The sequence below is a fragment of the Nasonia vitripennis genome, chromosome 1, assembly GCF_009193385.2.
Source record: "Nasonia vitripennis strain AsymCx chromosome 1, Nvit_psr_1.1, whole genome shotgun sequence".
NCBI classification, from domain to species: domain Eukaryota; kingdom Metazoa; phylum Arthropoda; class Insecta; order Hymenoptera; family Pteromalidae; genus Nasonia; species Nasonia vitripennis.
Window position 1 is genome coordinate 5,011,640 of NC_045757.1, and position 27,885 is coordinate 5,039,524.

The following is a 27,885-nucleotide window of genomic DNA, read 5'->3' on the forward strand; positions in this document are numbered from 1 at the left end:
GGTTGAAGATGGATAAAATTATAAAATTCCAGATAATACGTTTATTTATGAAGCCAAATTTGAATTGCTAATTAATATAAATTAGAGCAGATAATAGCCTGCTTGTTTATGTTCGATCTCAACGTACAAAAGTTTGCTATGTATCCGGTTTCTTTTTCGATGACAAATTCACAAATTTCAATATTTTGTTGATTTTGAGAATGGTAATTACCGTTTATCAACTATTCAATAAAAATTTCATATTTTACCTATTAAAAAAATACTCGAATGCTCAACAAAAAGAAGTTTTATGATGAACACTAAACATTTTTCTATATAGAACAAGATCACTGAAAATTTCTCCCAAAAGTTTATATTCCAAGCGGATGACGTTAACATTTTTTTTCAATTTACTTAAGTTTAGAGGTACTTAAAGGTCATCGCTTCTCACAATACAAAAAGCATGATGTTGCTGATGCTCGCCATTTTTCAGTCGTTTGGACTACGCGACAGCAATGCACCAATGTCGTTTACCGTATACTTAAATATAGTTTATTCCTAGATTTAATACATCGTAAGAACCATGTAAGATTAACGTTGTGTACTTTTCGCAATTTGTTCCTTTAGCACTAGGATACTCTGTCGTTGTTCTGGGGGTAACATGGCTATCTGCTCATCTGATAGCTGCAGTACTTGCATAATGAGAGCCGCCTAAAAAACAACGAAAATTTTTAGTTTAATCAAACAATAATTTAATTCTATTAGTTTGAATAATGATATAAGAAGAATAAGTTTTAGAAATTACCTTTTCCTGGTCAGTTGCTCCACTTGGGATATTTCCTGCGGATGACATTCCTGCCATTAATCGCGCACTACTACTTGTTATTGCAGTTCCTGCTGCTGCAGTTGTTCCAACAACAGGTGGAGGTACAACGGTTGGTGGAATAGCTACAAAAAAATCGTTGATCTATTTGTTGCTTTTTGCCTTATTAAAAACGTATACATAGCGTATTATGATTACCATTGACTTTAGCAGCCATCCTGGGATCGACGGACATTCTTGGATCTCGCGGATCTCGTGGATCTCTGGGAAACCTGTCAGCCCTGGGGTCTCTTGATGAGAAACCACTGTTAAAAAATATATAAAAATTGCATTAGATTTATGATCTCCTATAAAATCTACATAACAGCTGTACTTTTATTAGTATAATAAATGGAACCTGTCAATTCCTTCCATAGGTAGAACACTATGCATGAACCAGAAAATATGAATGTTGGATTAGTTGATGATTGTGTTAGTAGAATGATGAAAATGAGTTTTACAGAGAATTTGTCTAACCTTTCTGACATGTTAAAACCTGCAACTGTTCTTGGATCAATGGGGGCAGGAACAATTGAAGGAACTACAGGTGGAGGTGGTGCTACTGTTGTCTGAGGTGGCGGTCCTCTGAGATCTTGATCCATTCTTGCTATCCTTGGATCTATTTGTCTGTCCATAGTTCTTAAATCAACGTCTTGATCTAGAAAATTTGAAAAAATAAAAAAGATTAAAAATGTATTTTGCTATAAAAATAAACATTGGTTCATTTTATTCTTATATCCAAGAGAAGGAAAATGTTCTATGATGATAATAAAAATCAAGAGCACTCACTAGCAAATATAGGAGCAGGTGGGTTGGCAGCGATAACTGGTAGTGGTGGTGGCCTGGATGTTACCCAAGGTTCCTCAATACGTGGTGGAACTGAAGTTACAACTGATGGCTTTTCTGGTGGTGTAAGCACACCTGGAATAGGATTAGCCTTGTGCAGCATACTAACAGCTGTGTGAGGATCAACTATCCTCATGACAACCTGTGCTTGCAACAATGCATAGGCCAATTGTGGATTTTGCAGCAGCATCTGTCTGGCTTCATTGGGATTGTTCTGTACGCAAAGTTTCATTTGCTTCATAAGTTCAAACATCTGTTCTGGAGGTAGAGAAGCAACTGCTTTGCTAATAGCTTCTGGTGCTTTGTCTGCTTGAACCACTTCTCCATATGGATTTTCTGTGTTCTGACCTTGCAGAAGACTCTGCATCTCCATCCGGCTCTTCTCTGTACAGGCATTATCCACACGCAAGGTTCTACCTCCTATCTCATAGCCATTCAAGTTCCGCATAGCACTGAGGGCCGTCTCTTGATCCTTGTACTCACAAAATCCATATCCCTTTGGTTTTCCAGTCTCTCGATCAAAGACCAACCTAAGACGCAACAAAACGATAAATTACTCTTTTATCCAGAAAAACTGTCTGTCATGAAAAAGTACAATAAAATTCGTCGCAAGCATCGTAAACACTGAACTTATAGGTTAGAGAGCTTGGAGGTTAGAACCAATCAATAACAAAAACCAAATATCTCACTTGAAAGACAAAACTGGGCCCACCTCGCTGAAGATGTCCTTAAGGTTCTCCTCCGTTGCTTCGTACGGGATATTCCCGACTGCAAAAGAGACGAAGTAAAGTATTAGAAAAAAATTTGAAATCGGAGTCAGCCGTCGAGCGCAACAGCAGTACAGAAACTCAGTTTTCCTTACCGAAGACGCTTCTCATGGACTTATCCATCAGGGATTGATCTGAAATAGTTGAATTACTCATTTTGCCGGTTTTGTCGCTTCTCTTTTGTTTATTATAGAAAATTCGAAAAAGCGATCAGGCGCACAGTAGTTCTTGCACGGTACACTGCGGCTGTGTATAGTGTAGACATTATGGTGTAGACTGTACACAGAATACATATATGCCACTCAGCCCCACTCGCAGTTTAGATTGCTAAATGACCTAATATTCGCACTCGTGTAGTACAGTGGGCGCGCGAGATTTAAATTAAGATTCACAATTTTATAAAATATACTTGAAAATGTATGAAAATTGCGTTAGTAATGCATTGGTACACTAAATCGAAAAATAAAAGTCTTACGATAAAATTTTAATAGTTCAATAACTTTTCTGCAAGAGAAAGGGTAAGTAATCAAGAAACAAAAGCATTATTTTATTAAAATTAATGTTTATTTTAACATTAGAAGACAATTTGTTACAGCACAATTTTTTTATTGTAGTTAAATTTTTTAATAATATAGATATACTATCAATTGTTGTACATATCAAGACATAAAAATAAATAAACATGAAATGAACAAGAAATGAACTATTTTATGATAAAATTTCGTTCAAGTAATATATCTTTAAAAAAAGTTTGATTATAAATAATGACATAATATTAGATTATAGAATCATGAAACAGTTTCATCTTGGCAATACTAATCATGAAGATAACAAAAATGAGAAGCAATACATATATAAATCTGTATACAAAATTTCTGTAATTACTTTACTGTTTGAGAAATTAATGACCTAAAAATCTTTGTTGAAGTTTTTTGAAAATTATTCTATCGTAAATTCTACAAATAAACCGGACACAATTTTAATATTTTATAAAAATCTTGCAAGCTAAGTAATTTATTCTGATTATTTAGAAATATTTTAAAAACCTATAATCATTACTACTATAAATATTTGTTCATTAAAAAAAAAGGCATCGGGAACTATAAAAGCCACTTAAAACTATTAATAAAATCATAAACTAATGCAAAAGAGTATGCCTCACATGTATACACATAAGTCAGGGACATGGCAGTCATCTTCATAAAATTTATAAAAAGCATGTTCAATGTAATCTCTACATGGAATTGATAACACATACGCTTTGTTTTGATTAAAGGAGTTGTATGCCAATTCTGATGCTTTTACAACATCTTGCATAGTTTTCTCGTTGTATGTCCAGTCTTGGACAGAATCAGCTTTAAGATATCGGTTTTTGTACCACTTAGGGTTCAATTTTTTGAAACATGTTAGATCCTGAAAGTTTGAAATAATCATTACATTTCAATAATCTAAAAATACAACTAAATAATTAGAATTAAAAAGATTTTATACCGATTTGTTCAGTTCTATTGACCAGTTCTCTCTACAAGCTTGACACCTGCATGTGAAATTATAGTTATTCTGCAAATATTGTTGTCTTTGAATTTTGTTTGTGTATCTTACAGTTGGACCATAAGTATCACATAACTGTAATTACATTTTAATAAATGAGTTTTTATAGCTAATTTCAATATTTTTATATTGCATCCTGTAATTTGTAATAGACATGTTTAATTAAATTGAAATAATTTTACCTGTTCTCCCTTTTTGACTGGACATGTAGTGAATACTACAACTTTTCTTTGTGGCATAAACATCCTACTAATATTTGGATGACAACTATGATTTATAAGGCTAGTACATGATGCAAATATTTGTCCTCTTTTACCAGTACATGTATCATTGCAATTAGCAAAATAATTACAATCACATAATGATCCTTGAAACTAAAAATAAAAGAAGCAATTAGATTTGAGAGAAAAAGTTCAAGACAATATTAATGTTTAAGTTACACCGTACAGTATGAATATTAACGGCAAGGATATTAGTGATTTTGGCAAGACTAATTTTTATTTCCAATACTTCTGTTGGATTTGTTATTCTTAAATCACCATCGCTGATTATCTTGTATTCATCCAAAAGTCTTGTATGTTTAATTAATAAATTCACCAACAAACATGAATAAAACTCTTGAGCAGGAATCTTTTGTTTTGTATGTTCTTCATGAGTCAATAGATTGTAACAAAATTTAAACTTTTTGTTATCATAAATTTCATTAAACAAAAGACCTTCCATATGCAGACCTGAAATTTGACAAATATAAAAAGAATACCTTGAAATAATTGTATAATGTAAGCAGTTTTTAAAGAGATTTTTTAAATTTTAATTTACCATCCTCGTCATCTATCAGTCTAGAGTCCGTAAGAACATTTTGGAGTCCTTCTGATTTAACTGCTCTAATAAAAAATCTAGCTGTCATTGCTATAACATCCACATCTACAAACTCAAAAGGTTTGCTCAACAGAAAGGGAAGTATGAAACACTCAACATCGTGATACTCTTCCAAAGCTTTTTTCTTGCATTCTTCACTACAGTACAGTGCTAAGGCACAGTTATCACATGGAATTCCATTCCAAGCGAAAGTCAAACAGTGAGAGCAAAACAAGTACATTTTTTTTATCTTTGGAAAAACAGCATATCCTTCTTCAGCAATAATAACTTCACCAGGTTTAATATCTCGAGTTGCAATCAGATGTCTACCAATGCTCTCATTGTACGCAATCGTAACGCTTTCAGCAGCACATGGTATTTTTTGGGAAGGAGTGAATACAGGAAATTTTAATTTTTGTTGAGGTGCTGTAACTAGTAGGAATTGTTTATCATTCCCAATTTTGTCACTTGGTTTTAAATCTTGCTCATCATTGATTTTTAAACAATTTGTCTTTCGAGTTAAAAGTTTGAGTTTTAAATTATCCGATTTTGTGATCTCTAAAGCTCGATGAATATCAATCAAAGATTTTTCTGGTAAATTCAAATGCTTCAATACAGCAGATCTGTTACTGTAAGCTAAAGCAAGTTCTTCAGAGTCTTTGGGTGCAAGAGCAATGCTTTTCGAATAGAGAGCCAAGATCTTTGTATGATCTTCTTGACCACGACTATGTTTACCCACAAAAAGTTGATTACAGGCTTTGCGTACTTCGTCTGATTTTTTTGAAGATTTTCTAATAATGCTGTCTTTTACATCTTTTTTTTCAAAAATATCACTAACAGATAATATATCGTCAATCTGTTTTTTCAAAGCGTCATTTGCAAAGGCAATAAAACAGTCGTCACTCATTGCATCTACCATTTTAAACGTTTATATCTAAAATATATATAAAGGATATAAATTTCAAATTATATAGGTTAAGATAAAGTCGATATGCCTTCTTGTTACTTGGTTATTTATTTGTGCAATGAAACTTCGAATTTGATCGAATAAAACATAAAACCAGCCACGTTTAAGTATCCGTGCAACTAGCGACTTGAAAGAGTAGTAACTATAGCTTGGTTCGAACTTCGATAAACAAAGCAATTGCGCAACAAAGTGGCTGTACATACCTACTATAATGCGCTGTAGTCCGTACTTGCGCCTGGCGATAAAATTCGAGGAATTCCACCGACTGCAAAACGCCGCAATCTCGCACACAAAAACAAAACAAAGCTAGAAAGTAATGGCGATTTCCGGTCACGCCTCGCGGACTCGCAACATTTTTAGGCGCGAATTTCAAACTCAAATAGGGGTTAATTGAATATATAACTTAATAAATCTGAACAACATGAAAAATTGAGTATCGCTTGTCGCTCGATCGTCGATGCACAAAGACGTTTATATATAATGGCAATAAACATCAGAGACGGTGCGATGGTGGCAAATGAGGCCAGGTCAGGTCGTAATAAAAAGTACGCAGTTACGCACATGCAGCACCTGCAGGGGATTGTATACTGTATATACTTACGACGGAACCCCTCTCAACAATCCAGACTCCAGAGACCCGTATACCTCTATAGCTATAGGAGCTACTACGACTTTATAGAGGGATGCAAATATAAACTGCTCTACAAGAATAATAAGTAGTAAGCGAAGTACTTCTCTCTATGAGCTTCCTTGCTCGGCACGCGTATGTGTACTTATATAGTTTTCTTGATTACAATTTCATTCTTGACGCATGATATGCAAACAAAACCAGATCAGCCTTACCTTTCAACTCAAGGGCCGATTCGCATGATCCGATCCGATCTGCTAATCTACTTTTGTTTCCCGTTCGGCAAAACACGTTCAGACGTGAGCAATGAGCATATCAGTGCGTTTTTAGCGGTTGAGCCGACTTCCTCGGAGAATCTCGGGATTAATTCTTTTTCATTGTAAGACGTAAGTAACTACTGTTTCGTAAACAGTGACGGATTATGATTGTTTTAAATTAATTTAGCTTTATTTGTGTGCACAGGATAAATGTAAAATCAGACGCATTTAACCATAAAATCACACATAGTAGATCGAAGCCAAAAAGACGTTGAACGTTTCTCCTTGAATTGCCATAGTCCTGCTGGATTTCCAGGAAAAGAACCGAGTCAACAATTATTTTATGGAATTCCTTATTTACGAATAAACGACGATTTTTTTACTGTTTGCAGCGAAGCTTGTAAAATGGGCAACACGCACAGCAGTAGTGATTCTGACTCTGATGGATTCCACAGACGTAATCCTTGGGATGAAGATGACAGTGATGATAGTGACGAATCGCGTCGAAGGCCACCTTCTCCACCGCCCAAGAAACCAAAACTTGAACTAAAGTACAACGAACAAGACAATGAGGAAGAAGACGATGACGAAGGTTCCGAGATTGAGAAGTCAACCTACAAATCGCAACATGGTACAATTAACGTTAAATACTGCGATTGGATGTACTATGTCTTCTCTTACTCAGATTTATTCAATGAGAAAGGATTTATTCGATAAAAAATATATAGGGTTGCTGACTGCAATGAATTTCAATTCTATTTTGTGATGGAAAAACTTAAAACGGATGATAAGACACACTTTGGTGTATACGTTTGCGTTTTGAGTAACATACGATCTGAAGCTACAGTCAGTTACAAAAGTTACGTAATTAAATTAATACTTTAAATTCATCAAAATTCCACAAATTTCCTCGAAAGCCAGGTTTTCGTTTTTTAGGATCATTAAGTGAAGATCGACTTTTGGATGATTATTGGTCATATCGTTTCGTGCCTGACGATAATCGTCAGTTAACATTCAAGATCAATATTTATTTTAAAACACCATCATCCAATCTTAAATTAGAAAAACTGTTGAAAGATAATAAAGCAAAGAGTATTAGATTAGTTGTGAACGGTAAAGAATTTCCTGCTAATAGAACCATTATGAAAGAAAGAAGCGCAACTTTTGCAAAGTTATTGGATAAAGATAAGAAAGCAAGCAAACTGGAGATCAATGATGTTGATCCTGATATCATGAAACAGATACTATTATTCATTTATAGTGGCTATGTAACAAAGCTGTTTACATACGCAAAAGAACTTTCAGCTGCAGCTGATAAATTCAAGTTGAAGGATTTAAAAGTAATATGTAAAAAGGTTTCTTAAGTCAAAATGAAGCCACTTACATTTAGTTTGTAATTTATTTTCTAATCTGATTAAACAAATCTATTGTTGAATCAGAATCAAGCAGTTTATACAAATGAAGTATATTCCTTTTTTTATTTTTATTTATAGTATAAGTAATACTATATGTACTATTTTATGTTTCATAAATGTTATGTATGTTGGAGATATCTCATTTTGTCTCATATTTATTATTTTATTGTTGAAGTAACTCGTACACAGAGTAAATTTTAAAAAAGGTGTTCAAGTCCTATTTGACGTATTATGACTAAAAAAATCATCAGTTGATAAATGTAAAAATCATCATCATTGTAAGAATGGTATTATGATTGAAATTTCAATTAAAAAAACTAAAAGCTGAAACCAGACTACATGTATACTGATTTATACAAGAATTTAGCTTGCATAATATATAATTATGTCACATAATCAACAATCGTTTCTGAACGAAATTTCTCAGTCGCGTTTCTCCGATCTTCGGCAACTTGGGAGCACTGCCGTCTTTAAAGTATTGATAGTTCTTGGCTTCGATGTCAGCAACGATCAGCCTGATGTTGATCCTATCCACGTCGACTTTGTCAGTAATGAAGACCTGCAATCTGTTCGACGTGTACCAGAGATGGCTGCGTTCGTCCAGGGCGAAGCTGTCCGGGTATTGCGATAGTTCATGATCTTGGATGACTATGCGTTGGTTATCGGTGAAAGGTGGTGATGCGGTATTCCAAGAGGATACTGCGTCTTCACCCAAAAGGCCGAAGTACAGGATGCCTGTTGATGATACCATCATACCTCCGGACTGAAATGAAAATCGGTAAATTATACAATGTAAAAAACCTAGTTTGCATGCATACCAAAACTAAGTTTTGTTGTGCAATGCATTTTTATAAAAAATCTGAATATTTATATTTTTTCACGATAAAATAAGACAAGACGAAGTTGTTTAATTTCAAATTTCATGCGCGCTTCGCGTTACCAACTTTCCAGTCCAAAAACGCGGGTCTGCACTGCCTGCGGAAACACGTCCGGACGTGTCCAGACTCCTGCAGTCTGCGCACATCGCAGTAACTTGAACTTGACTTGAATGTTTTGGCGGTCCATGTCTGCATGCCCTTAATTTCTATCTGTACTTCCTGCGTTACCACCGATCAGCGATTATCTTTATTAAAGGTATGTATATCGATAAACATATCCTAACTTCATATTACTTAGGTTTAAGTAAGAATCTAAAAATTAATAATCGACTTTTTACTTGTTGCTACTTGTGCATAAAGGCAGACTCAAAAGGACGCACGAAGAAAGCATTTTCGACATACTTAGAGTTTTTTATATTTGAGTCAGCTAAAATCTTCTTCAGAAAAAAGAAGTGAGTAAATAATTATTCAATCGTAATGATGGGATTAATTAAAATATCTAAACGAAATATTTTGACGGTTTGTATAGCAAAAACCTAGAAAATGGACAACTCGCATATAAACAGCACTTCTGATGATGATTCTGATTCTGATAGAAAACGCGGACGTCATCTGTGCAGGGACGACGACTACCACTTGGACAGTAATGATAGTAGCATCGTCACGTACTTGTAAATAACCTTCTCCACCCCCGCCACCAAAGGAACCAAAAGTTAAACTAAAGTACGATGATGAAGAAGACTACAACTATAAAGATACAGAGATTTATGAGGCAAACTACAAAACAGCAGAATTTGATATAAAGTCACTTGATGAGAAAGACAACGATGACGATACTAAGACTGAGAAGGAGGTCACCTCCAACATACCAGAATACAGATCTATTAAGCTAGATTGCGACTGGTATATAAAGGAATTCTCCGAATCAGATTTGTTCAAGGAGAAAGGATTTGTTCGATCAAATGTATACCGAGCTGGTGACTTTAATGAATTACAGTTCTATTTTGTGATGGAAAAGATGGAAGCAGATGATGAAACACATCTGGGTGTGTATGTTCGTGTTTTGAGTAATATACAACTTGAAAATTTCTTTACTTGCAAAACTAAGTTGTCGATTACAGAGTACAAAGACACAAGTTAATCAAACCAAAAAAACAAGCATTTCCATGAAAACCAAGGTTTAGATTCTTAGGATCAATGTGCAAAGAATCAATTATGGGTGATGGTTGGTCACATGCGCAATAGGTGCCTGATGATTGCCTTGATCTTGAATTTGAGATTTATGTGTACTACAAAATTAAACAATTTAATGTAGACTTAAGAAAACTGCTAGAAGACAATAAAGAGAAGGATATTACATTAGTTGTGAAAGGAGAAGAGATTCCTCCTAACAGAGCTATTTTGATGGCACGAACTCCTACATTTGCAATGTTGTTGAATAAAAAAAAGAAAATAACCAAACTGTAGATCAAGGATGTAGATTCAGAAATTATGAAGCAGTTACTATTGTTCATGTATACTAGATATGTGTCTAAGTTGTTTACTTATGCAGACAAACTTTTAGCTGCAGCAGAGAAATATCAGTTGGAAGATTTAAAAGCCATGTGTCAAAAAGTTTGTTAAATAGAAGTCAAGTAACTTTCATCGACTAAGTCGTATCTTTTCATATTTGATCAAACAAAAAATTAAAGTTTAAAATTGTAAGAAATAACGATTAGTACTGTCTACTGTGATAACGTTTCATTATATATTTTTAAAATTCAATAAAATATAATTATCTGCAAACATCGACATGCAATTGCATTCTGACAATCAAGTATTTTTAATATTTCACTAATTTTCTTCATCTCTAACTTTTATGTTCTCCTGTAAAATGCTTGCATATCAAAATAATTCATAATCATACCTGCGACGGTTTTCTTCCAACTTTGACGACGAACTTATCGATACTCCGATAACGCTTTTTCAATACCCAAGTTGGTACAGCGGAGAGTTCGAATGAAGAAATTGGAAAGTAGTAGAGGCACCGATTTCTACCAGACGCTTGCGACAGGCCAATACCGTTCACAGGTGACTTATTGCTGAAGGTCGTTCCGTTGATGCTCATCAGGACAGCTTCGTCCTGAACTTCCATACTCTCGTGGCTCACCTTCCAGGAGCGTCTTTGTCTCAGCGAGAACACAACTATCCCCGGATGCTTCAAGTCGTTGTCAGTGATGTAGGCGAAACCACCGTCCTCGTGATCCACGACGATGTCATTCAGGTAAACCGACTCAGACTGCACAACGTTGTCGGGGAAGATGTAGTTCAAAATGATCTCACCGTCTTTTTCCAGGTCGAGGATCACCAGGCGAGAGGGACAGATGGACCTCGACTGGTTACTTCTCAACTCAGTCCTGCCGTTGTTGATGACCCACATTCTGCCCAGGGGATCGATCTCCATACTCTGAACCAGCTGGAAGGAGTTGCAGTCGTCCTCCCGCTGCATGGACCAACTCGGATAAGGTCGCAGCAGAGGACTGGGGTTCGAAGAGTCGAGAGGAACAAAGTTCAAGGTCGAGGGAACTCCCTTCTTCAGACGCGGAACTGTTAGGTAGATGCGATCCTTCCACACCTTCACGCCGCTTATGACATTGTGTTCGGGGATGTACGAACCGTCCAGGATCGCTTGGTCATGAGCCTGAGATGATGGCCAGGTGTAGTTCACGTAGTTCCATTGGTAATGGACTCTGGCATTGGACAGTTGCGCTGAGATAGGGTTGAGCAGATGTGCTACGAGGACAAGGGCTATTGGAGAAACTAACATATTTTGACCGTTGCTTATTATAAGAATTTGCAAACTGACGCTGAAAGTTAAGCGAAGCAACGGCAACAGAGAATGGCGCAAGATAATTGTGACACGACAGAAGATATTTGTGATACTTACCTCGGAGCAGCGCGTATCATCACGTTCTCTGATTATAATGAAGTCGAGTGAGAAATTAATGGTTTGGTTAGAAATAAAAAGAAAAGTTACGTACAACCATTTATTGTCGAAAACGGAAAGTCAACAAAAAAAAAAAAAAAAAAAAAATCGGTCATTGCCTGAAAAACGGCATCGAAAGCACATTCCGCGTGAGGTGTCTCACCGCGTGCCCCAGATTTCCCATCAGCTTTCCAAGCAACGACTCGCTTTGATTCGTTATCTCCGGCAACACCGGCGCACTCCCGTCCTCGTAATACTGATAGCCTCGAACACCTATGTCTATCCTTAAAATTCTAAAGTTCGGAACACTTTTGTCCACCCCGCTAGTCCTGATAACGGATTGTCTCTTGGCAGTGTTCCAGAGTCTGCCCTTGGAGTCGATTGCGAACGAGTCCGGCCACTCAACCAATTCCAGATCCTCCGTCAGAATCTGTATGTTGTCGCTGAAGGGCGGATCCTTGGTGTCCCAGGCTCCGATCGCGTTTTTCTGTAGAAGACCAAAGTAGAGGACTCCTGCCGAGGTCACCGTCATCCCATCGCCCTGAGATGGCTTTCGACCAAGACTCTTGACGTACTTGTTCACCAGGCCTCGGTTTCGTGGGTTCTTCAGTACGAACGTGGGCACAGCGAAGGTTTCGTACGAAGACAGCGGACAGTAGAACAGGGTCCTACCTCGACCTTCCGTTGAAGCAGGAGACAAAGCGATGCCGTCGATGTTACTGTCGATGGTCAGATGGGTCGAGTTGACCACAATGTTCCGTGCATCAGGACTGGCGAACATCGACGGGTGATGGGTTACCTTCCAGGAGCTTCTTCGCCTGAGGGAGAACACTAGGACGCCTGGATTACTCGGGTCGTTGTCGCTGATGTAGGCGAAGCCGCCGTCCTCGTGGTCCACGACTAAATCGTTCAGGTATACCGAAGACGAGTTGATCACACCCTCTGGGAACGCGTAGTCCAGCAGCAGTTCGCCTACAGCCCCGAAAACTCGAGTGAGTACACCGATATCTTACCGATCGTAAAGTTTTAAAAACCAATAGACCAGTCTCACCATCGTTCTCCAGGTCGAAGATCATCATCCGTGACGGACACAGCGACTTGGAATGGTTCGTCCTCACGTCAATCCTGCCGTTGTTGATGACCCACATCCTGCCCATCGGATCGATCTCCATACTCTGAACAAACTGCAGCGCTTTGCAATCACCGAGCTTCTGCATCTCCCAGCTAGGAAACGGCTCTAACAACGGCGCTACCGACCTGTCCTCGGGTTCAGCATGAATCGAGGTCAGTGTCACGGGAATACCAGGCTTTTGACGCGGTACAGCTAGGTACAACCTGTCACGCCATAGCTTGATACCCGACACAACGTTGTTCTCCCGAATGTAAGACTTGTCGGCTACCGCCTGTTCGTAGGCTTCCCACGACGGCCAGCTGTAGTTCACGTAGTCCCATTGCATGTGCACCTCGGCTGGACCGGTACTTAGCTTCGCACCGGATACTAGAACCGACGTCAGGACTAGGCTCAGTTTTACGACGACGATCATCGTGTGGTTGCAGATGCGAGTTCACGCGACTGGGAAACGCGTGACTGGTCGTGAAAACAAAAGTTGCAAGCCGATCGTGCGCGAGGACGGACGTTATAAATAAGGCATTAATAAACATTCGGCTTTGAGCATGCACTCGATTAGTCTGACGTACGTGATTTGGATTCCGGTGGGAATAATAATGCGGCGTTATGTCACGCTCGGCGACGATGGCCTTATAGGTATTTAGACGCTTTTATTCAGAGTCGAGGAAAAGTAGAAAATGTAAACGATGCATTCTATTTTTATAAACTCTATACTGCATAATAATAGATAAAAAAATACATTTATGGGATGTGGATAGACTTTGGATGGGTGCGTGCGAATAAAGAACTCCATTGACATACAGGACAACCTTTATTAATTAATCATTTTCTAATTACAATTGTAATGTTAATAATCGTTTACAGTGTTAGTAATAATGATAATCATGACAATTATCGCTTTATATATATATATTCATGTATCTTAGTCATTTAATTTTTTTTTGTTTTAATATCAATGTACTTAATGCTCAATTACCTAATACCTAGACTCTTATTCATTACTATAATATGCAATCATTGTCTCGTCTTGACCCTCGTTTAGACTTACATTTCTAAATATCCTTAATTTTTTTTCTCATTTATAATCCCTATTATCGCGGAATATAGAACATTGCGTCGTCGCTTTCAAGTCGCCGGAGATAAAACGCGCAATATATACGTATGGATATACAATTATCTTCGACACACTCGCAGCCCGTGTACACTCAAACATACTCAGCATTATATCATTCACATAAATGCGAACTCCAAAATCCTCGGAAAGTGGCACTTGTTTGATTATCTCGCGATCCCTAGTGTTTTATTTACTTTCTTTTATAATTATACACGTTAATTAATTATACAACAGTAGCTTCTTTCTTATTTTCTGGCCTCGCCCGGCGCACAGCCGCGTCGTCCTCTTCTTCTCCGTCGTTATGATACATATATGATATATCCTCTACGCAAAGGATATTGAATACAGTCGAGGTGGCGAAGAGGATGACGACGGCTTTGTTGTTGTTTATTTTTAATTATATAAACTTGTATATAAAGTCGACGACAGCTCGTGTGTGTAAGTGCACTCAGTGACCCTCTCGATTTTGGAGTTCCGCATCGCTCGACCGATTGTGCGAACGACGAAGAGTCTCGTCGAGGTGTTATACGTATGTGTAATGCACCTTGACGATTTCGTTCGTTTGTTTTTTGCTTCAATTTTTGTCTAATCAATTAGTTATCATTATTATTATTTCTCATCTCTCTCGTCGTCTATGCTTAGTACCGATCAACAACGCATCGCCAAAAAACGAGAACAGAATGGCACGAACACTTGTGTAAATGTATAATACACGGCGCTTATACAAACGAAATCTCAATGGGAAAATTGGCCTCTAAGCTATAATATACGTACGGCATCGCGCGAGTCGCCTTACCACACCATTTTACCGATGCTCCTATACTTGCGTACCCGGCCCTTTTTTTAATATTGTATTCTTAATCATCGTAAAAGCACTTCTTCTTGCTTATCAATATTATCGTTATTTTGTGTTCTATCATCGTATTTTATTCGCTTTTGTTCATTAAAACAGTACGTACTTGCGTGTACCCTTGAGTTATGCGTTCAAAAAGGCTTCCGTTCAATAGTGCTTCTGCGTCGATATCAGGAACGATCACATTGAATTGTAGTGCACAACGAAAAAATGCAGACACTATGCGATAAGGCGCAAATCAGGGCTGACTTCTCTTTGATCGTGTTTTGCTACGTAGCGAATATTAAGCGATTCTTTCTTTCTCACATACACACACACACACACATTCGCTCAATTTTTACTCCGTGGACTTAAGATCGACGCGGCCGTCTTTTTCCCATTGCACACGAATCGTCTGCTCATATAATCAGGCCAATGGGAAGGAGAGCTTTATATTCGCTCTCGCCCCGACTCTTTTCTAATACGTATCTATAGTTTCTCATTTTCACTTTGTATCGGCTAATTATTCATCGTTTCACGACAACAACGAAAAAACGCATCATATCTTTCTCTCAGTTTATGGCTCGTTTGTATTTGTAATCGAAGAACCAGCGTCTCGCAAATGTTTCAAAAGTTTTGACTTATTGTGCGAATCTATACCATGTCGATCTGGTCCGCTAACATTTATTTTTATTTTTAATCTCTCTTTGTTTGTTTCTTTTTTTTTAAATCGCCTTATAGTTAAGAGTTTTTTTTCATCTCACACACTAGAACTAGAAAATATACATTATGTACTTTCTCCTTGGCTTTCCCTCGCGGCGTTGATTTCTCTACTATTATATATTTGATTTTGACGCACACACATCACAATCGAATCTCGAATTTTGCGCGCTCGGAGGGAATCGCTCGGTATTTTTTTTAATTCTCTTTTTTTTGTTTAATTGTCAATGAATCACAATGAGCTCTTGGATATCGTCGCGTTAAATGCATAATCATACTCGTCCATCTCTCTTCTCTTTTATTTTCAAAATTCCCGCCTAAATTAATCCCGATCCCCCGTTTCTCCCCGTTCTCTGCATTTCTCCTATAATAATAAAATTACAGCCTTCTAATATATACGCGTCGCTACAATGAAAATTTGAGAGAAACGCGATGTCTCGATCTCGAGTATAATAAACAATGGCACTACAAGTGTTTGGAGGGTCGAAGGAACTCGATCGACCAGACTTTTTTTTGCATTTTTATCAATATCATATATGCAGCGTTACATCGATAATTCTTCGATTAAAATAGTAATTGATGTAGATAAAATCGTGTAAGGCTCACGTCTTCAACCCTTATTTGTTTTCTTATCTCTTCCCCCTTTTAGAAATTTTCGTCTCTCCTGCAGCACCGCGATTACATATAATGTATCTACCCCGTTATCTTTTTGCGCGCGCGCGCGCGCGTGTGTGTGTGTGTGTTAGTGTGTAAATGTGTTTGTGTATTTAAAAAAGCTCGAGTTCGCGCGTCTCGAGAGTTTTTTCAAACGTTAACGAATAATTTATGTTGCGTTATAAGATACCATAGACAATGAAGTACACATATAGAGATATCTTTCTTTCGTCTTTCGCTTAGATTTACCCTTGATACACGTATAGACGCGTGCTTGATTACGAAGTACTCTACATACGTCCTTTATTTTTTATTTTGTTTAGTTTTCTATTAATCCACCTCAGCGTTATTCTCTCTTAATATTGTGGTTTGGTATATCTTCTCTCCAGTTTAGCTCCAATTCGAAGTCGCGATACAGAACACACTTTTGCTTTTGAAGATTACCGTGACGAATATATTGCATTTCGTCAGTCTTAGCCAAATTTTACATACGATACGTTGCAATCGTTCGACAGATCGATTTTTCGTTCTTCCTTGCGTTGTAACAGCCATGTCCTCGTCACTAAATGCAGTTATGTAAATATACATCGTTTATATTTAACTAATATTAATAAGCAACACTTTGTTAGTCACACCAACTTTCAGACGCTACACATTCGTGAGGAATTTCTAATGTACCTACTAACATTCTTCATTTTTTATTCTCGACGGCGACATCGAGGCTTTCGCCTATTACGTTAAAATTCGAAAAATTGGAAGCGCGACTTTTTTCATATTTATATTATAGCCAATCGATTAATTTTTTTTCTCTCTATCTCAGCTCTCAATATTAAATTATACAATCTCGCGTCGACTTTTTAAATGCGATCACAGCTCGTGAGTCCACAATTCGCTCAATACTTTTTATAAAACAGCGCGAAAGCCGCATTGACATTATCAATTCAGTACATAACAGTTTATTGTATTGAAATTCCAATGGTTTTTATTTTTAAAAATCGTCTCATTCCTTTTGATAAAATTTACTACAACGCTCTTATCCTCTGAGCTTTCGTCCAAACAATTTTTTTCTCACCCCGTCCCTTGATTGTTCCTCTCTATATATTGAAAAATCGCATCAAGAGTCCGTGCACACGACTAATTTACAAATACACATATAGAAAATGAAGTTTTCTCTTTCTTCTCTCGAAATCTTAGGCACTATGCGTACTTTGAATGAAATTGAAAACGACGTTGCACCCCACTCCGCGCACGCAGTGTTCGGTCTCGAAAAAGCGGAAGCAGATCGGATGTCATTCGTTATACGTGTATAAATCAATTAAAAAAACAAAATATCCAACAAAATACAGTAGTATTACACACAGTTTGTCGATTGTATTACAAACGAATGTACAATAAGCCTATTATACGCAAGTGTGTATTGCAGCTTCGAACGCGAAGTCGTACCTATATCACGGGGGGTAGGGATTGCATTGTTTGCATTGCGTTATTTTATTTTTCTTCAAATTCTCCCGCGATTCATTTGTTCGTTTTCTGCTTCCAATGAATTTTTCATCGTATCAAACACTTATCGTACAACATTCGACACGTACATCAAAATACAGATCACGAATTACAGAGAAAAACACGGCGTTTCATTCGAGTGTCTTTTTTTTTAATTAGCTATTACAGTATATAATTTATATGCACACACGATGTAGAATCGTTGTTGTAGTGGGAAGATATCTCCTTGAGGTATTTATCGATAGGTTGCTATGATGCAGTGTGACGCTGTTCATCGCTAAACTATATCGCTTGTTCAATCTTTAGTCAATCTCTTCGAGGTGCGCTGATCGGCACAAGTCCCTTTCAGTTCGTCCGCATCAAAAGCCGTGATCTGCACCAAATTCCATACACAGCACTGGAGAGAAGTGTTGTCGCATATTTTTATATCGAGTTCTAAAAAGCAGGATGTAGAGCCTATACATATAGTTTCTTCGTTGGAACAGCTCTTCGTATATGTTAAATATTGATTCAACAATCGATCGGTTGGATCGAGCGGATAATAATAATTAACCGATCATCAGTTGCGCTGCGCTCGTCAGGATGATGCTGCTTTTGATTGGCCGCCGCTAATTATGTGGATGGAATAATCATCGCGTTATACATATGTACTCTCTGAGATATGTCGATCTTTATATTCAAGTATAACGGGCTGTGTACAAGGCGGTGATTCGAAAGAATAATCGTGACACTGTACCGTAACCACGCGATGATCCGTCGATAGGGTTGAATTTATACAAAAATACAGTTTGTATCTTCTTCCTTTTTTGCGAAGTGAAAAATTCGAGGATAAACATCGTCGTTATGGCACTGCGCACGAGAGTATTTATAATGGGACAAATGAACCTGTACCGCCTTAACGATATTATACTTTTTGGATGGCTTGCAGGGCTGATCCGTGTATCGGAGGAAAGAAATGACTTTGTTTTGTTGAAAAAATATTCTTCGGACGACGTGATGACGAATCGGTTAAGGCGGGATTTTCAAATTTACATTATAGCGAGACCGACTGCAACGACACAACTATATCACACGATATTGCAAGTATTAGTGTTTCTCCTCTCGATCTGTCCTTTAGTTACGAGTGCATACAGGACACACTCGAGTCATCGAACTTTTTTGGTACTGTTTTCTCGGGTCATCGGCTAATGGTGTATGCGTGTGTGTGTCGAAGAAGTTTCTTTTCAAACTTGTATTTGCATTACATATGATTCCTCGGGCGATAGCAGCACTCGATCCTTATTCAAGTTCCTCTCCTCGTCGTCGTTGATATGCCGCTGAATATCGATATAATATATTGTATGTATACCGATCGGTCGAGGTCCGCGAAAGTGTCCACGTCGTGCATCACACGCTGCTCCCTTGACTCTATACACGTTACATATTACCATTAACTAGCTACGTGATGTCCGAGTATACAAGCTACACACACACACACTGTGTTTATATATATATATATATAATATTTTCGCCTAAATATAATAAACGGGAGGTCCTCGTGAGGAAGAGAAGCAGCACATCGTGGGGATTATACAGGGCCCACCTACGGCCTGCAGTTTGAGTTTCATTTTTTTTTTGCTCGTCGCATACATATCAGAAGTCGTTTGAAAGATTTGATTCTCGTAAATACGCGCGAATCGCCGTGACACACGTTTAATAATATATATCTCGTGGGCACAGATGGCACAGTTTAATCACATGGCACATGCACACACGCAGAGGCCCTTTTTTTTAATTATTTGCGCTCTTCTCACGAGTGTCCCTCTTCTCTCGCGCCATCGCCATCCTCGTCGTCCCTCGAAGCACCAGAGGATGACACGAGCACATATACATAGTGTGTCTTCGCTTATTACGTATAGTTATGTTAGATTATTATAGAAATTGCTCGAGACATACTCCGTACACGTTGGTCGCTGATGGGGTAGAAGAAACGCTGCAGAGACATTTCCAGCTCTCTATACTTATTTTATATAGCTACGTCGGAAACGTACATACATCGTGTTTTTTGGTATTTTTTTTAATATTTTTATTTTTTTAACAGACAGACAGACACTTAGGTATTGATCGCATGCAATGCATTTTGGAGTTTCTTTTATTTTATATACTCTTAAAGTACGATTAACCTTACACTCATTGTTATAGCTTAATAAACGCGCTGTGTGCTATTGAATTATATCTTCATCCCTTATAGTCTAGGTAGAGAGAACAATTAAACTGTGTGTGATTATTTTCTCGTCGGCTCCTTTTTTCACGATCTTTTTCTCGCGTTTCGTCGTCCTTTTTTTTATACACCGTTTTTGGCAACGAGGCTCAGCTTCATAACGTACGAGGCATACGTACGTTGTTTCGTGTGCCTTTATACTCATTGCGTTATTGCGGTGAATATCTCTTGAGGATCTTTGAAAGCGATAATTCGATCGTTACATATCGAGCGCCAGTACGATTCAATAATTTTTCTTCGGATAAAATATCTCAAATGCAGCTCACGCAGTATAACCCTTTCATTCGCGTTATCAAACAATACATACCCGATGTATATGTAATAATAATCATCTTGATAGTTCATATTAATAATAATATATATATAATATATTTATATGTCATGTTTATATAATATATATATATATATATATATGTGTGTGTATATCGAAAACTCACAGACAGTATTTTATTTTATTTCATTTAATGCGCGTAAACCTTATGTGACTAGGATCTTACACATGTATACTCTCTATGGCCAAAAATATATCTTTGTTTTTACCTATTTGCTCTCTTAGTCAATATAATTTTTTTTTATTTTTGTTTACTCCAAGTTTAATGTTGTTGCTGTTTTTCCCTTTCGCGAGCGCGCGCGAGTCGCTTATTTCATTTTTTTTCTCTTATATTTATATTTTCATTAAATATATATAGTATATGCGTTATAATAGAATATATATGTTTTGTTATCCTTTACCGCGATACTTAAGACTTACGTGTTTTTTTTTTTTCATCCCTTATACAAGACGTTATTTCCTTTTGTATATATGTATAATGTATATGTTTATAAGTATGTGGTATCGTCTATATAATGCATGTCCACTCATCGTCGATTCACTTATATAGTTTACGTAATTCTCCTTGTGTTGTTGTTTTTTTCTCCATTTTTTTTATTTCTCGTTAATTGTAAGCTTACGTAATCTATGGTTCATTAACCTTCTATATATATGCTTTATTCCATACACCTAAATGTTTAATAAGGGCGATGGGAGACATGTGTTATGTATGGTGTATGAGCAAGAATACGTATATGTTATGCGTTCCTCGATTACAAGGACCTATTATTTCGACAGTTTTCATATTCTCACGTGTATGCGTACACGAATTGATGATCAAGGACGCTAATCACTTTTCTCTCTTGCTGACGGAGCGAACATCGTCAAAAACCATGCAACGTGTAGTGTTCGAGTTCCTCAAACGTTTATACGGGGATGTGCACTTGCTTTCGCGTTAAATCCTGGTTTTGGCCAACTCTATATCAGTATATGTCTCTTTAGTATATAGAAACCGACCATATAATGAACACACGCTCTTCCTTCTTGAGGATTACGATTAATATCACAATTGTGCACACTTCGAAGCCACCGCGTCGAGGCCTTTCCGATTAATCTTTCGTAGCTTTTCCTGTACTTCCATCGTGCACTTTGTTTTCAAGCCCCAAATCATCGCACGTGTATTTCTTTCATTTCACACAGTGTGTTTTCGTACGTGTCCGTCATCTGGTTTTTCATATGTTCGAATAATTCAGCTCCCCCTCTCTACTTTTGGTACGTGAGGTTTGTACAGATTTCTTTAATAAAATATATGAAAAATTAATTTTAAATTATTAGTCTTCGGTTATCACAATACTTGAAATTTCAAATTCGTCATATCGGATCGAGGCGAGATATATGGTTTTATTATATATATATATACTGACAAAAGAAAATACTGCACGAGATACTTTTTCCTCTTATTCTTGCAGAGTTTCACTCGGTATAGCATACACAATGTCAAGGCCTTGAAAGGAGTGAATTGAATTAGGTGGTTTTGCGTCTCTCTGTATAAATATGAGGACAGATATATACTGGCCGACGCATCGTTATTATAGAAGGCATTTGCAGAGAAAACTGTGCTTTCAGCGTTGAATTTTGTCGTTTACCTTCAGTTGAGCTATCTATAATCGCGCGGCTTCTCTAAGTGCATATTTGATACTCTAATTAAACGGAATTTAAATGAACACTTTCATTCGCGCACCTGCTTTTTTCATTAGTCTTAAATCGTTAGATTTTTCGTTTGATTCTCTTTACTATATGCACATCATGGCGTGTCTCGTTAATTTTGCGCATCACCACTGCGGGTGAGTTATCTCGATCAAAGGATTTTAATGAACAACAACAAAACGATATCTCATTTGTAGAAACAAGAATAAATTTTTGGAATATAATATAGGGTTTCATAATATAGTATATAATAGAAACGACGCGCGGCGCGTATTATTACGACTATACAAATATTATATAGTTGTATCGTGTACGTGTTAATCTTCGTTTTACAAACAACGATAGTTTATTGCATTTTGCAGTCTTCGCGGTCTGACAAGAGATTGTGTATCTGTGAAGTACAATTGTTTTTTAGTGACGCGATCGCTATACCACTGTACATAATACTCTATATACTTCCTTGCCATGATTTTCGATATAACAATATATTATATAAATTTTGTTCAAGTAATACTTATCCATTTATTATTACGTATCATCATTGTCACATAATAATAATCATAATAATAATAGTTTCACGTTCTTCACCGCTTGATACTTATTTCTCATTGATTATCGCTCAAAATCGTGATGATTGAACAATTCGTTTCATAATGTCGAAATATCGGGAGGATGTTGTCATGTCTTTATTGCTGGTTTTTGTTTGACGAATTCACAATTTCTTTTTTTTTGTAAATTTTTTATTGAATTTTTCTTTTATTATAATAATCATATAATAATAATGATAATAATATTAATAGCAATATAATAATAAAATTAATAATAATAATAATATAGAATATAGTTAAACTACTTAGGTACAGCTGCTTGATACTTTTCATCTTAAAAATTAAGAGCAAAGAAACAAAAAAACAGAAGAGGAAAAAACACAATCAAACGTTTCTAAAAAGATGAGCCACATGTTCGGCATCGACGCATAGTGTAATTACTTATAGATCTCGTATATATTTTCACAATTCACATTCTGCCTTTGTACTCATCGTCAATGACGAACACGCAGACCGTTACAAAATAATAATAATAATATTCAATAATAATAATATAATAATAATAACTAAAATATAATAGTAATAATAATAATAATAATAATAATAAACATAATAATAATAATAATATAAAAAAGAAAAGCACCCTGAAAAATTGGTATCCGCATCTACAAACAATAACCGCAAATCAAGTCAATCGATACGGTGACAACCTCAATAATAACAGTCAGATCACAATGGGGTCAATTGCTCTTGGCAATTACATGCTGGTACAGCTTTGTCTAAACATCGATCGAGAATACACGCTCGAGGTTTCCTTTCTCTGCGCTTTTACAATACATATGGGCGTAGTTATTTTTCTTCGTTTGTTAATCAGATCCTCAATATCTCGCAACGAAAGAAGCGTATGCTTTTGTTAAGGCCTCTTTATTTGCTCTCTATCGCCTTGACAATTAACAATTGTATCATCACTGTTGTTACCGTATCGAGTCGTACCGTTCGTTATTATTTTTTTTTTGTCCTCGCAATTTTCAATGATTTAACAAATTATTATTACCATTATTATTCCGATCGTCCGCTGTATCTTTTTGCCTCGTAATATTTGTCCCGCGTTAAAAGACTCGCTTATACACTCACTTTATATCATCGTTTACGTTACTATTATTATTACAATATTACTATTATCATATATAATTACGCAAAAATGTCTTCCTCTTTTTAGTCACATCTCTAATCGTAACAGTATTTTTTTCATGTTTACTCCATACGACTATGATATAGCGTGTATAATAAGTATATTAAGGCCCTTGTGTTGAGGTTCCTGGACAGAATGTCAGAGCGCCTGCACATACATATACCCCCCACCAGTTAGCGATTTTCAACTGTCCTCGGAATGACGCGTTAAAAAAACTAACTAACCATATCGCAAAGACGACCTCCTTTGGAAGCTGTACTTATTTCTCGTGTAATGTGTGTTCGTGTGTCTGATGTGTTTCGTGTGAGATTGTGTAATGAAGAAAAGAAAAATGCTGCGCTTACCTATATATAATAACGATGATATAATAGCTTACGAACTATAACTTCCCTTTTTCTCACAAGTATTTCCTTTACTCTAAGATGTATATGTATATGCTCTATCCTACAATTGCACGACACGAGGTTGTAGGTATAATATTTATATGCAAATATCAATGTAGTAGTGTCTTACTTTATGTCTTACGAGGAAAGGCAACTAGTATTCATGTACTTATGTGTGTGTGTGTGGCTGTGTATGTGTAAGTGCGTGTAGTTGAATCTGCTTTGGATCGACGAACGAATATTAATCATTACACGCATAATAATAATTAATATACATATATTAAAACAGAAAAGCGGAAGAAATGAACAAGAGTAACTGCGTGTGCGTAGATCGTTACAATGAAGAGGACAATCACACGTATACATAATCTGGACTATATCATTTAGTATGCGTATCATTATTTATATAATAAGTATACAATAACAACGTTAAAAGTAAGAATAAAAATAAATACTTTCTCGCGCAAAGAGTTCCGTTTTATATTGGCTTCCTTTTCATTTCGTTTTGCGATTTTTTTTTTGTTAAATATTCACGTTTAGTTTAAGTATATTTTAATAAAGAAATAAAATTCCACGCCAAGCGCTTTATCCGCGAAAAAAACCGCACACATGTTTGACTCGAATCGTTCGAATAATATCATTATTTCTATGGCTTAGAGACAGTCTTAATTTTCATAAGGTCTTCGCATAACGTATTTAATATATCCTGGCGCTGTTTGTTATTACTTTTTTTTTCTCTCGCGTATAACAATAAGTATTTTATTTTTCTTTTAAACTGCGCTTCTGCAGAGAGCAGCGGAAGTAGGAAACAAAGTTTTCTTTTTATTTCATTTTTTGGAGGTCAAATTTTGATTCTTAGTCAGCTTAATTCCTTGCTTTATAAAGATTTTTGGTCTGTGGGAGGCGAGAACGTCGACGCGGTGCATAGAAGAGGTTATACAAGACTCTTCGTCGTAATATACGCGAGTGTAATACATATTGTATATATTATAACTGAACGAAGATGTAATGAAGGGGCGAACCCAGGGGGAGGGCTTCAAGACTTATTGATTGCCCTTCGATCGTTTGTTAGTTTTTTTTACTGTGCGTCGTGCGAGAGTACGTCTACGTATACATAAGTAATATTCATGTAATTATATAATTATAATTAATTAATAATTATTATTTAGTCACTTACATATATCAACAAATCACTTATACTGGGTTCGTACCTATTGTGCGACTAGTCGAGGGACTTTTTGCCCATCCCCTGGGACAACAACCCCCTCATTGATAATCTTGCCTCTGTATCAATCGCTTTATACAGCACATCACGCGAGACGTTCTCAGCCATGGCATTCATCTCTAACCCTATTACATTATATACTCGTTCAATGACAGTTTCTATCTTCTACGTAATTTTTTTTCTTTTCCTTTTTCTTTTGTACAAACTTTTGCTCGTCTCGGTAATCATCAGTAAGTATTATTGTCGTGTCCTGCGTCGTGTGTGTCGTTATTAAAAATCGTCCCTTTTTCAAGCAGTGATAATATATAATCGATTTATATACATCAACGTATGTAGAATGAACACAATGACAGATTATTATAAAGCAAACCAACCAAGAGACAGGTCGAAGAACAGTTGAAAATCGCACCCGTTTTGTCTGGAACGTCTTCGTTACCAATTTTACACACCCACACACACGCCGTAATCGCTTATACACAAAGTGGCCCGCGCGACGAACCGAACCTTGTACTCGACTTGTTTTTATTGTTATTTTTTTTCCTAACAAAAAATAATTCGACGGTTTACCATTAGAAAAAGTGCCCTCGAATATCATCTAGTAATATAGCCTCCGTCGCGCGACTCACCCTGTGTACGTTCATACATATAGATATACATACGTGTACAGATACGTGTACGCGCGCGCAAGCCACTTTCATAATTGTATCATGATGGATCATTCTCTCTTCCACATTCTCGCGTAATTTAAGGTGTGTGTGAGTGTATGTTAGAGGAAGAGCGGCAACGATTCGCTTTCTCTATCTTTCTCCATCTCTTTTGTGTACTGTATATATGCGTGTCATATAATGTACGAGTACGTATTTACTTTTTCATCGTGTATCAACTAAACAATGTTTTTTTACGACGCTAGATACTTATCGACTTAACCGTTAAAAATCTAGTTAACTACAAGAGAGAGATATAGCCTAGTGTTCACAACACAGTTTACACATAATATTAATAATGTAATAATAATAATAATAATCATCATAATAATATTGACAAATATTAATAACTATATAAAAATAAAAATAATAGAATTAATAATAGTGACGGTGACATAATAGCAATAATAATGATAAAATTATGACGATAAAAATCATCGAGAACCCCTTAATCAGTGTTTTTTCACAATTTCGCTTTCACACAGTTTTCAACCACAAAAAATCATCATCATCATCATTTTAATTAATACTCGCATTTACATAATTGGCATAATATACTCACAATGATGACAGTAATAATAGCGCAATATATAATAATAGTCATAATAGTAATAATAATATATATATTCATGTATCGTATAATCGATTAAATATAATTTATTATCATTACTTTGTATATAGATATATTATATATTATGTATATATATAATATATTCATTTTCATCTTCCTTTACCGCGTAATATGTTTTTATTTTATTATTATTATTAATTTTTTTGTTTAAATGTATATCGTACAACATTCTTTCCTTCTCGTCTTTTGAAATGTATTCGTGTTTAATCATAGTTTAATTAATTATAATAATAATAATATAATTATAACAGGGATGTTGGCGCTTCACAGATTCGTTTCAGAGCGGAAAGAACACCGGTCGCAAAAAACAGTTAATAATATATCATATCATATATTATTACAATAATGACCCAACCTTAAAAGCTACTTATTTAGGATCTTCGTCGTCTTTTCAAAATGTGAAAAAGGCCCTTCGTTTGGTTTTCTTATTCCTTTCCCGGCTCTCCTCCACATCCCCGCGTATCTCATGCATGCATTAATCGATGCGCGCGCTCGCCCCTCATCGGTTTATTTATAATATATTTAGTTATATATCAATGACAAACATTTCGTACCTGTTATGAGTGTGTGTATGTGTGTGTACGTCTGATATAATAGTCGGCGCGCATCGGATTACCAAAAAAAAACTCGAACCTTTTCCCCCAATTTATTCGGTTCCTCGCGCATCTTTTTTTGTGATTTTTTTTTCATTATTTTCATTTTTTGACACTTATTCATTACTGCCCTTTACCTTTCCTTCAATCGCGTCACAGCTCTGGTGCTACTTTTTTTTAAATCGATTCACGATCGACGCGCGCTTTTTTATACCGCTTACTTTTATTACCTTTGCTATTATATTTTATTGTTTATCATTATTTACTTTATCATATACGTTATAATAATACGCGCGCGCAAAACATATAATATGTATGTTTATAATTATAGTATATTTATATAATATAATATGTATATAGAGGTACTAAGAAGCTCGAAAGAAAGAACGGAAAGAGTAGTAAGGATCGTT

At 36.3% G+C, this 27,885-nt stretch overlaps 4 protein-coding genes and 1 long non-coding RNA gene across 10 annotated transcripts; 2 read left to right on the forward strand and 3 right to left on the reverse strand.

Annotated features, from left to right (window-relative positions):
• Positions 1–26: 26 nt before the first annotated feature.
• Positions 27–2,744, reverse strand: LOC100117740 (cleavage stimulation factor subunit 2 tau variant). Of its 2 annotated transcripts, XM_016981254.3 has the most exons (8): positions 2,550–2,732; positions 2,377–2,455; positions 1,631–2,217; positions 1,319–1,499; positions 1,200–1,226; positions 1,001–1,107; positions 785–927; positions 27–690 (listed from the first exon to the last, which is right to left on the reverse strand). In XM_016981254.3, the coding sequence occupies exons 1-8, from the start codon at positions 2,608–2,610 to the stop codon at positions 571–573; spliced, it is 1,305 nt and encodes a 434-aa protein (XP_016836743.1). In that variant the 5' UTR covers positions 2,611–2,732; the 3' UTR covers positions 27–570. The 2 variants fall into 2 exon arrangements, with proteins under 2 accessions (XP_016836743.1, XP_003427819.1); XM_003427771.5 differs by lacking the exon at positions 1,200–1,226 and having other exon boundaries at positions 72–690; positions 2,550–2,744.
• Positions 2,745–2,996: 252 nt separating this feature from the next.
• Positions 2,997–6,147, reverse strand: LOC100117700 (SET and MYND domain-containing protein 4). Of its 2 annotated transcripts, none has more exons than XM_008214852.3 (6): positions 6,034–6,147; positions 4,825–5,797; positions 4,453–4,736; positions 4,188–4,379; positions 3,946–4,080; positions 2,997–3,867 (listed from the first exon to the last, which is right to left on the reverse strand). In XM_008214852.3, the coding sequence occupies exons 2-6, from the start codon at positions 5,780–5,782 to the stop codon at positions 3,613–3,615; spliced, it is 1,824 nt and encodes a 607-aa protein (XP_008213074.1). In that variant the 5' UTR covers positions 5,783–5,797; positions 6,034–6,147; the 3' UTR covers positions 2,997–3,612. The 2 variants fall into 2 exon arrangements, with proteins under 2 accessions (XP_008213074.1, XP_008213073.1); XM_008214851.3 differs by lacking the exon at positions 6,034–6,147 and adding an exon at positions 5,870–6,027.
• Positions 6,148–6,598: 451 nt separating this feature from the next.
• LOC103317307 lies at positions 6,599–8,453 on the forward strand. 3 transcript variants are annotated; one of them, XM_008214858.3, is made up of 3 exons: positions 6,599–6,837; positions 7,108–7,346; positions 7,444–8,177. In XM_008214858.3, exons 1-3 carry the CDS (start codon positions 6,647–6,649, stop codon positions 7,479–7,481), a joined length of 468 nt encoding a protein of 155 aa, XP_008213080.2. In that variant the 5' UTR covers positions 6,599–6,646; the 3' UTR covers positions 7,482–8,177. The 3 variants fall into 3 exon arrangements, with proteins under 3 accessions (XP_008213080.2, XP_008213076.2, XP_032453874.1); XM_032597983.1 differs by having other exon boundaries at positions 6,600–6,844; positions 6,921–7,346; positions 7,444–8,453; XM_008214854.3 differs by having other exon boundaries at positions 7,108–8,177.
• Positions 8,454–8,466: 13 nt separating this feature from the next.
• Y-x1b (yellow-x1b) lies at positions 8,467–13,656 on the reverse strand. 2 transcript variants are annotated; one of them, XR_004344805.1, is made up of 3 exons: positions 13,025–13,656; positions 10,915–12,945; positions 8,467–8,893 (listed from the first exon to the last, which is right to left on the reverse strand). XR_004344805.1 is itself a non-coding variant. In NM_001161554.1 (2 exons), the coding sequence occupies exons 1-2, from the start codon at positions 11,812–11,814 to the stop codon at positions 8,519–8,521; spliced, it is 1,275 nt and encodes a 424-aa protein (NP_001155026.1). The 2 variants fall into 2 exon arrangements, 1 of the variants encoding a protein (NP_001155026.1); NM_001161554.1 differs by lacking the exon at positions 13,025–13,656 and having other exon boundaries at positions 8,519–8,893; positions 10,915–11,814.
• LOC116738534 lies at positions 8,916–10,799 on the forward strand. The gene is made up of 3 exons (XR_004344717.1): positions 8,916–9,264; positions 9,369–9,460; positions 9,538–10,799. It is a non-coding gene; the product is annotated as an uncharacterized LOC116738534 (long non-coding RNA).
• Positions 13,657–27,885: the final 14,229 nt, after the last annotated feature.